Source organism: Ceratocystis lukuohia (genome assembly GCF_044167205.1).
Source record: "Ceratocystis lukuohia strain C4212 chromosome Unknown Supercontig2_pilon, whole genome shotgun sequence".
NCBI classification, from domain to species: domain Eukaryota; kingdom Fungi; phylum Ascomycota; class Sordariomycetes; order Microascales; family Ceratocystidaceae; genus Ceratocystis; species Ceratocystis lukuohia.
Window position 1 is genome coordinate 2,862,914 of NW_027263521.1, and position 10,589 is coordinate 2,873,502.

The 10,589-nt window shown below is 51.3% G+C and overlaps 2 protein-coding genes across 2 annotated transcripts; one reads left to right on the top strand and one right to left on the bottom strand.

Annotated features, from left to right (window-relative positions):
* Positions 1 to 2,066: 2,066 nt before the first annotated feature.
* On the top strand, positions 2,067 to 7,178 carry HOO65_020709 (RNA-directed DNA polymerase from mobile element jockey; the record flags this gene model as incomplete). The annotated part of the gene is made up of 4 exons (XM_071006261.1): positions 2,067 to 3,210; positions 3,744 to 4,626; positions 4,692 to 6,455; positions 6,530 to 7,178. The coding sequence occupies 4 exons, from the start codon at positions 2,067 to 2,069 to the stop codon at positions 7,176 to 7,178; spliced, it is 4,440 nt and encodes a 1,479-aa protein (XP_070861347.1).
* Positions 7,179 to 8,820: 1,642 nt separating this feature from the next.
* Positions 8,821 to 9,819, bottom strand: HOO65_020710 (Allergen Asp f 7 -like protein; the record flags this gene model as incomplete). Its single annotated transcript, XM_071000137.1, has 1 exon — positions 8,821 to 9,819. The coding sequence occupies one exon, from the start codon at positions 9,817 to 9,819 to the stop codon at positions 8,821 to 8,823; it is 999 nt and encodes a 332-aa protein (XP_070861348.1).
* Positions 9,820 to 10,589: the final 770 nt, after the last annotated feature.

Below are 10,589 nucleotides of genomic sequence, written 5' to 3' on the forward strand. Positions count from 1 at the left end.
CCCAGTAGATCCCACCGGTTGGGTTGTCTGTTACTAGGCTTTCGGGCCTGCCTTTCCACTTTGCGAGAATGCGCCGGATCTTATCGATTTCGAGCTAAGAAAGACCTGGTTTCCTCATTTGCTTGCTGATTCGCTTTGCTGCCCCAGTTTGTCCACACAGATTCATACCCTCTGCTTGTGGTGGGGCAACTTCAACTGCGATCTTGACTGCTCTGAGGGTTGCGATTGCTTCTGCATCTGCCACTTCCCTGTGTCCCCCACATGTGCGGAAGCCTTGTGCCAGTGCCTTACCCCCGTGATATACAGCCTAGCCAGCTATAGTATCCCCGTCGCTGTTGCGTGAGCCATCCGAATACACCCAGATTGTGCCCTGAGATTCTTTTTTGAGCAGGTTGAGGTGGGCCTTGGCCACCTCTTTCTTGCTCGGTTCCTCTGCGAGTCGGTCGGTCAGTCCTTCCCCTCCTGGAAGGAGTGTGTTGGTATCGTATCTCTTATCAGGAAGGGGAGCATTTCCTTCGGCTTGTCTATAGTGTCATCTATTGTTCTTATATATAGGGGATGGTTTGCATTGCATTTGTATTCTTGTATCCCACTCGCCCGTACCATTTTTGACGGCTTACTTTGAGGCTTGGGAAGGCCGCGAATCTGTATAGTCTCTGTTTGTTTGTCGTTCTATAGACCGGCGGGGCTGCCCGAATTCCGTCTCGGAGCACAAGCTCCGGTTCATCCATCGCTGTCTCGTTTGCCATAGTATACCATGTGGTGGCCGCATATGTCAGCTTTGGCACCACACCGCCTCTCATGACTTGCAATGCAGACTTTGGTGCAATTCTGAAGTAAACTCTTCTGATGTGCATTGATGGTCTTCCAGGCCTTCGCCATTGTTGCTTCACAGTGTTTTTTGAAGCTCATGCTAAAATTCCACCAGGCCCCAAACCACATCATTTCCTTCATCAGGGTCAGCCAAGTTCCATCTGGCATTTAGAGTTTCGCATCCATGCCCACAGCTTTGACGCAAGACGGGGCTTGGACTTGAATATATTTAACGTCTACGAGAATCACAGAGATCAAACGGCGCCGGATTGGCTACCAAACGGGATCAAACCTTTGCAAGGCTCACTATAGAGTATTGATAAGCGAAGCGCAATTGCTCTCAAGTCAACTTGTTGCTCGTTTCCGCCCTGTAGTGGTTAGAGTACAAAAGGGCGAAGAAAAGCAAGCGGCAAGCAAAACATTGAACAAGATATAGAACCAAGACAAAAGGAAAGTAATAAAAAAACCAAGTTGTAGCTCGGCAATCCCACTTCCGAGAAAACCCCCCTCCTCGCCGCGCTGTCCCCTTTCACGTCCCAATGGGGAACACTCTCCATTTAGGGTCTAGTTTTCCTGCCAGATATCTGCAACTCCTGTCTCGTGTAAAGATCTTTCGTACAAATCTCATGGTCAGTTTCTTTTCGTTGTCTACATACTCCCACGGATGGCTAAAGGTATTTCTTGACTTGGTCACACCCTGCGACTAGGCACCGTATTTCTGCATTCGTGTGGTTGAGCTGCACGTGATACTCTTCGAAGCCGCCGTGTCCGGAGCGCGCTGCTAGGATTCGGGCGACCGTACCTCTGTGTAGCTCCTTCATCCAGCCGATGTCGTAAGGTCTTGACCAGTTCAGTGCTCTACCGAGGTGCTTGATCTTTGGGCAGTTTTCTTTCATCCAGTTTCGGAAGTCTGCTTTAAAGGCTTCATTCCTCCACCTTCTTGCTGCCGTCAATGACATTGTCGCCTTTGGGACCAGAAGGTCCTCCTCCCTCATGCAACCCGCCTTAGCAAGCTGATCGACTGCTTCATTGCCCGGGACCTCGGCCGCTACCAAGTTCCACGCGGCCGTCTTTCACACGTGAGTACATATATTTATATAATGGCCGACTTAAATAACGAGCTCAGATCATCATCAACATACGACAACATAAATCTCGTCAATAACTAGCCAAATAAGTGCATTAAATAATTAATTCATTTGTTTTTTTTGAGGACCCATCGCAGAATTACCCCCAAAACACGCCCTTCTACCATGGAGGACACCGACATGGTAGATCAGACGCGTCAGCCTTGCAAGGCTGCGTCTCCCCACCCACCCGACCCTCCCTCCCAGATGCCCCCCTTACGCCCCCTAACCGTCACCGCCCCCGACCACCCTCGAGAAGAACCCCCTAACGAGAAGGAAGTCCCCCTCCAGACACCAGGCTCGGTCGCTCAACAACAGAGCCCAGCCGCAACGGATGCCGCCGCAACAACTACTGGAACCACCACCACAGACCCGACCCCCACAGACAATGGGGCAAAAAAACCGAAAGGTAGCTTCAGCAAGCTGCTGGACACCGTATGGAAGGAAGCAAACAAGGAAAGAGAGGCAAAAAAAAGAGGTGCCGCGGCCCTTATGCTGGCTCTGGACAACTTCGAGGTAAACCCGGGCCTAGACAAGAACGACCAAACAGCACGCCTGGAGGTCGACTACCTCCTAAAGGAAGTCAAGGAGTTGGTCGCCAAAAGGCTCCGCCTAAACCTGGCTGGCACGACCCCCAGCCAAGCAAGGACGCAGCCCACCCACAAGGCCAAAAGTCAGCAAACTGACACACAAATGACCTGGGCCCAAAAGGCCGCCTCCGGCAAGGAAACAGCCACACCAGCGATCCCAGCCAAACCCACCGATACAGGAAAACCACAGGCAAAGCCTCTTGACACAAACGTGGGAAACCGCTACTTGGCAACGCTCTACGAGGACTCCAAGTGGAGAAAAGTGAATACCTCAGTCACGAGACAAAGACTGAACCAGGTAATCTTCAAAGGACAAGACAAGGTGGCCAAGGTAACAGAGACCAGAACAGGCCTAGCGATCACCCTGAAAGACGGCACCCTTGACAGAGAAATGAAGGAAAGGATTGGAAATTTCCTCAGCGCGGCCGAATTGGAGATGGAATCTATCTGGGAGAAATTCGTAATCCCCAATATCCCTGCCACTATCAACACAGTGGAAAACAATAAGCTGGTCTCACGTCGTACCTCGCTGGAGGATGTGAGAAAAGAGGTCCAGGAAGCTTTTGGGGGGACGGTCAAAAGTATGGTTTGGAGAGAATACGAGCGGGACCCAACGATGAAAGGCCTCAGAGTGGCAGTACACAAGCCGGAAAAGATCCCCCGCACCATGGAAATCCTAGGTCTGACCCGGGTAGTCCGTAGCTCGCACGGCACACCCCGCCCACCCCCGCAGTGCGACCGCTGTGGCCGCACTCACCAAACCAAAAACTGCAATTATCCACTGAGGTGCAAAACGTGCCGCGGGCCACACCGCTTGAGCGAACACCAAGAAAACAAAGCAACGGAAAGCAACAAGACCTCCAGTGAGCAAGGTACTCCAAGCAGGGCCCAGGCCGGGCAACCCCCCCTTGAATGAGAGGTGAACCCTATGGGCGAATCCACGGCAACGAGAAACAGCTAAAGGTGATCCAAGCAAACGTTCGACGCACGCCCAGTGCACAGAAGAGCATTTTGCAGACAGCTTACTCCAGGGGGGCGGACATAGTTCTCATCCAAGAACCACCGTGCAGGTTAGACCGAACATCACTGCACCCCCAGTTCACACTGACGGAACAAGTAACAGAGGGAGAGACAAGGAGACGGGCAATAAGCTTTGTCAGAAAAAACTCAACGTTCAACATCTTCACCTCCGGAAATATACCCACACACCCAGATATCAGCGCAGTCACAGCACAGCGAGGTGACGACGCTTTCTCGGTAATCGGGATATACAACGCCGGGGGAAGCAGTGTAAGACCAAACGAAGCTGTGGACATGCTGACAACGATAGGTACTCGGCTAGATAACACTTTAATCATGGGAGACTTCAACCTGCACCACCAGATGTGGGACGACACGATAACCCGGAACAGTTCGAAAGCAGAACAGCTGGTAGAATGGATTGAGAGAAAGAGACTAATCTGCGCTAACGACAATGGCCTCTCCACCCATGACGGAGGAGGGGTCCTAGACTTGACACTGGTCGCAGCCAACATCTGGAACAAGGTGAAGCGATACCAAATGGCAGGCGCTCTGGAGTGCGGAAGCGACCACTCCCCACAGGAGATCTCGATCATCGCATCGCACGCCAGAGGACCAACATACTCCACAAGACGCCTCAAAGACACAGACAAGGAGACATTCATCGAAGCTTGTGGGACAAAGGCAAGAGCGCTGGTAGACACCCTCCCTGAAAACTGGCAAAACCATGACAGATCACTGGAGTCGACGGCAAAGGAGATAACTCGGGTTCTGCAAGACGCCTTCGAGGCCACGACACCCCAGAAGAGAGTCACAGGCTCGGGATACAAATGGTGGAACGAGTCATGCCACGACAAGAAACGTGCCGCAACTGAAACCGGAAGGACACTGAGGTCCCTCCAGTGGATGTTGAAGGCCGGAGCCACGAACCTCGACACGGAACTCGACGTAGCCAGACTCCAGCACGCAGAAGCCAAAAAGGACCTGTCAAGGGCCATCTGGAAAGCCTCCAAGGAGTTCTACCAGAATCTGACAGCAAACATGACCTCCCAGGCCGCAGCCCACAAGGCAGCGAAGTGGCTTTCCCGCCCACAGAAAACCCGGTCCCAGGCAATAATTGTGGATAGTGTAACCCACACAGATCCACAAGACAAGATCCGAACCCTGAGAGAAGCACATCTTACAGGGAGCGGTCTCCCCGATCTCGACCGACCAGAGGTGCAGGGCGACAGGGGGAAGCGTGGCAACCCCTCTCCAAGGCAGAAGTCGAGAGCGCCATCAGAAAGCCGCTAAACACCGCCCCCGGAAATGACGGCATCCAGAACAAACTCCTGGCGATGAGCTGGCCAGCCCTGGGAAATCTCATAACAGACCTATTCAACGGATGCCTACGTAGGGGCATCCATCCAACATGTTTCAAGGAAGCCAAACTGATCGCACTCCCAAAGCCCGGAAAAAGGGATAGATCTGACCCGAAATCATACCGACTCATCTCTCTGCTTCCGACTCTAGGCAAAGCTCTGGAAAGGGCCATAGCCAAGAGACTGACCCATGAGGCGATGCTGAAAGGACTTTTCTGCGGGAACTACGCATGCGCCCTCCCCAAAAGAGCAGCATCGGATCTAACGCTCGCCTTGGTAAACGAGATCAAGGAAAACATGGAAAGAGGAGAACTAACCTCAATCTTGTCCTTCGACATACGGGGAGCCTTCGACGGCATCCTCCCCAACAGGATGGTCAGGAGACTCCAAGGGCAAGGATGGCCAGGTCACGTTTGCAAATGGGTTCAATCCTTTTTGGAATCGAGGACCTCACAGATAACGCTGGACGACACCACAGAGCCACCAGGAAACACGAGCGGAAGCCTCCCACAAGGGTCGCCAATCTCACCAATCCTGTACATGCTATTCATGGCGCCGTTATACTACAGCTGGAGCAACTACCTGAGAGGATATATGGACGACGGGCTCTGGCTGATAAAAGGCAGAACCTGGGAGAACTGCATCAGGGACCTGAGAGTAGTCATGGAGTACACCATTGGGTGGTGCACAGACAACGGGCTTCAACTGGACCACAAGAAGTCGCAGCTGTTACACATGACAAGGAAACGCACCCAAGACAACCCAGACTTGGAACTGACTGGAGCGCCTGTGATTAAGGCCACCCCTAGAAACGGCTCACTCAAATGGCTGGGAGTCCGCTTCGACAGGAGACTCAAATTCACAGCACACGTGAACGAGATAGCGGGAAGAATGGAAAAGTCAGTAAACAGCCTCTCGATCCTCAGAGGCTGTAGACACGGCGCCCCCGTGAAACAATTAGTCCAGGTAGTCAAATCCGGAATCATGGCGACTATGACATACGCGGCAGCAACTTGGTGGAAACCAGAGCAACGCGGCAACAAAGGCAAATCGAAGAAGCTGGGAAAGCCTCTTAGAAGAGCACTCCTAGTCGCCCTCCCGGCCTACCGCACTACTCCCACGGCCCTTATACACATGGCAGCGAACTGCCCACCAGCAGAAATCACACTGGACGCATCAGTCAAGAGGGAAGCAGTCAGGTGGCACTCACTGGATACAGCACACCCACTGTATGATCTGAAGGACTGCAAACACCAGAAGGAAATACTGAGACTCCTCCCGAAGCCCCTCCCCAGGTATGGCCCACTGTGTGTCAACCCGCCCCAACATCAGTTCCCCCAGACGGGGCAAAAACAGAAGGGCTCCAGAAGGAAGAAGCGGCAGAGAGCCACCTCGCCTGGAAAGCAAGGTGTCCGCCAACAGACATCTGGCTGTACACGGACGGCTCTAAACTGGAAAACGGCTGGACAGGAGCAGGCTGGTGGGCAGAGAGCGAGGGAAACTGCATCACCGAAGGGGGATGGTCCTGCGGGAGATGGACAGAGGTAGCAGACGCCGAAATCCGAGCGATCAAGCACGGACTAGAGAGTCTGAAACAGTGGCACCTCACGCACAGCAGGACCATCTGGATCTGCACAGACAACCAGGCAGCGACGACGCGAATGAACTCCATGCAGAGGAAAGTGGGAACATCTCAATTCGACGTCGACAGGGCCAGGCAAACAGCACAGAACCTTAGAGCGCAGCACCCCTCACTCGAGGTACACTGCATCTGGGTCCCAGGTCACAGGGGAATTGAAGGCAATGAAAAAGCTGATGCCCTTGCTAAAAGTGCTGCAGTGGAAGTCTTTGAATATACCATGTCGCTAGCGAGAGCTAAGAGATGGCTGAGAGAGGACCTCCACCAAGCACACAAAGCCTGGTTCAAGGATCAGAAAACGGTTGTACACCATGCCACCAGGAAACTCTTGGAATTCCCCCACCCAGACAAGCTGGGCGTTCCAGAAGGCCCCCGCAAGCACCAGGGAAAGATCCTGGCAGCGATATCAGGACACGGTGACTTCGCAGCATACCACCGAAGGATGAATCACCCGGACACTCGCAATCACTGCCACAGATGTGGCAGCGACAAGAAAGAAACCCACGAGTGGACCTGCCGGAAAAACTCAAAACCATGGAGCCATACCTTCGTGCAGAAGTTGCTGCTCTCTTCCAAAGGCAGAACGTCTCTGATCGGCGCGATTGCCAAACGGTCAAGCCCGACATGACAATCCAAGAAAACTAACAGCGGCGTGAACCGCCCCAACTAACTCTAAAGACACCAGGAAAAAAATCCCACTCCCGACAGAAGTCTCCCCAATGAAAAGTGCCGAGTACCTGACGTTCACCCCGGCCCGCCTCCGCTCCCCTCTGCTTCCGCTAGGTGAGATAAAGTCGGATGACGAACCCCCCCCCTCTCCCCACCTCTGACACAGCCGTTGGTTCTCCCCATAGGGAACCACTCCCCTCGCATTCAACACCCTCTGGAAATCTATTGCTTGCACAAACCTTCACCCAATCTCGCTCTTTGCTGCTTGACTGCTTGAAAATGTGTTTGCCTCAATGCTTTCCATTTCTGCTTTTGTTCCTTTTGCTCTTATCTTTCCTTCCCGCTTTGCTCTTCACCTGTCAGGTAATCGACCCGAACAAAGATCCCTATGGCACCGCTGGTGACCGGGGTTGGAGGACGGATTGATGGCCTACACAGGCCCATATACGGCGGCCGAAAAAGCAGTCTTCTTACGGCCGAATCGAGAAGTCTGGACTCGAAAAACCTACATTTTTCTTGATCTGATCCCACGTCATAGAGATCCACGGAGCCACGACGCAGGTCAAGCTTAGATAGTTTTAGGTAGAGAATAAATACAACAAACAACAACAACAACAACAACAACAACAACAACAACAACGAGCTCAGATGACGCAGTGGTAGCGTGTGAGACTGCAGTTCTTAAAGTCATCGGTTCGACTCCGGTTCTGAGCTTGTTTTTTTTGCTTTTTTTTTGTCTACATCTTCATTTCCACAATCTGCTTACACCTGCAATTACAACTCGTAAAGAAACTTAAACTCCGGCATGTTATGTTCTACCAATCAAGACATTCTTTTTTTTCCAACGACCTCAAGCCCTGTGTCACAATGTTACGAAAAACAATATCAAAAAAAAAGTCTATCGATGTATCCAAAAAGGTATGTTTTCTGTTATTGGATATCAAAAAGCCCAGATGCCGGCAGACAAGCGAGTGAAGTCCCGGACTATCCTTGGAATGTGGCCAAGCTATGTGTAAATATGTACAAGAAATAGAAGATAATCTTTGAAAAAAAGAATGGAAAAGTACTGGTGTTTCCGTTGCATCCAGCCAGCCTTCTTTGCTGTGCCACACCAATCCCATCTCTCCCTTTCGTGTGTCCCTAGTATAAAAAAAAAAGGGCTGTGTATACACCAAGTCGAGAGTAATTAAAAGAAATTAGCCCAAGCCAGGTGCTACCGCCACCTCGATTCCTTCCCAGGGACACAAAAAAAAAAGATGCAATAGAACGATGAGGAACAGGGCTGACGCAACGTCTCTATAAGTGTGAACAAGAATGAAAGAAAAATTGGCGATCCTAAATCCATCCAATATAAGCCAACAAGATGTAGCTCTTCCAACAAGATGGTCCCAAAACACACCAGTGTTGATACGAGCGTTATCCTGCGATAAATTTGAGACAGAGAAGTGAAAAAAAGAAAAATATAAAGTGGTCGTGAGCGGTCATGGAAAGATGTACAGGCGAATGAACATCATCAAAGGATACCACTGGTCGCAAATCGGAACATGTGAAATCGATCGATGGCCAATGTTCTTTTTAGTGGTCGTGAACGTGAGCCAGATTTAAGCCGCGATAGCGAATGTCACTTCCTCCTTTCCGGCGTCAAGGGAGCCAAATAGATCTAGGAAAATCTTCTTGGAGCCATCAATGTGGTCAGTAGTGCAGCCCATGCACTTGTCGCGGATAGTGGCAGTGATAGTCTTGCCGTTTCCAGTGATGGTGGCAGTCTTGCCACAGTACGGGTTGCCATTGGACTGCGTACCCATAAGATCCTTGGAGATGGCAATAATGTAGTCAGTTTCGTCCTTGCCAGAATCGTCAAATCCACAAGCACCCATGCCCAGATCATAGTAGGTCAGGTAGCCACTCTCTTCCCCAGAGCCAGAGTTATCAGTGGTGGTGGTGGAGCTTTGGGCAGCAGGGGCAGCAGAAGAAGCAGCAGGTGCCTGGTAGACAGGCTCACTGGTTGAGCTAGGAGCAACGTACACAGGTTGGGCTGAAGTTGTAGGTTCCACGTTCTCACTGGCATAAGTGGGCGCAACATACTCGGCGGCAACAGGTGTAGAGCTAGTAGGAACATACACAGGCTCAGAGGATGGTGTCTCGACGGGAGCCTGTGTAGGAGCAGGCTCAGATTTGGGAGTAGTAATGGTCTGCAGAGTAGTGGCGGGAGGAGGGGCAGGAGCCGAGTACGAAGAAGACGAAGACGAAGAGGCGTGTTCGTAGAACAGGCCGTCGTCAGTCTGGGCCGGTGCGCTTTCAGTGGTAGTGGTAGCGGGAGCCATGCCGCCGGGGAAAATAGTATCAGGAGCCTGGGTAGCGACACCCTGGCTGTCAACCCACTCAATGACGGTTACCCACGCAGTCTCGTAGACGCATTTGGTCTTCACTTTGTTGACATAGTCATAGATATCAACAGTATCCCAGGTATCAGCGGCATTGGCGACACGTCTCGGCCCCAGGGACCGTTTGTGGAAGGCATCATGGCCATGGCGGTTGTGAGGCTGGGCCACCACGGAGGCAGCAGCGAAGAGGGTAGAGGCAATGATGGCAGACTTCATTTTGGTAGTGGAAAATGGGAGGGAAAGTAAGTTTTGGGGTGGTAGTGGATAGCTTTGACTTGGAATATCAAGGGACTGAATAGATGGCAAAAGATCAAACAGTATACAATGAGAGTGATAGAGAGCCGGTCTCGAAAGCACAAACAGGATAATGAATGGAAAATGCTGAGGAAGGAAAAAAGAGCTGGCTTTTCACAATCAACAACAGAGAAAGAATATTGCACAAGGGCAAAGAAAGAGTGTGAAGTGAAGTATGAACGTTTGTGGTGAGGTGGAGAGAGGAGAAGAAAGAGAGACGAGATGCTGGGGAGAGCCGAGTATTTTATCTTAGGAAGAGCCACTATGTGAACATTATGGGAATCCATGGCGGAAACAAGTAGACAAGGTAACTTTACGTCTATTTTTTGGGGCCTTTCTTCGTCAGCTATGGGTTTCACGAGGTTATTGCTGTTGCTAGGACTAGGTGAACTAGGGGCTTAGAGCCGGGGCCTAGTCTGCTACTTCGCCCAAGTACCAAGTACAAAAATGCGGCTGGAGATTTGGCTGGGTTTGGTTAGGTCGACTCAGGGGCCGTTGTACCGCTGACATGACGGCCCTTTTTCTTTCACCTGCTTTTTTTGAGTTGTTGTTTCCTTTTTTGATCATTCTTTTTTTTTTTTTTTTTCAACTTGAAAAGCTCATTTGCCACAGAAAAGAAGGCTCGCATCACACTGGTAGAAAGATGCCCGGAATCGGTAGGATGTCTAGGCTCAGGGGCATTCAAAAAAAAT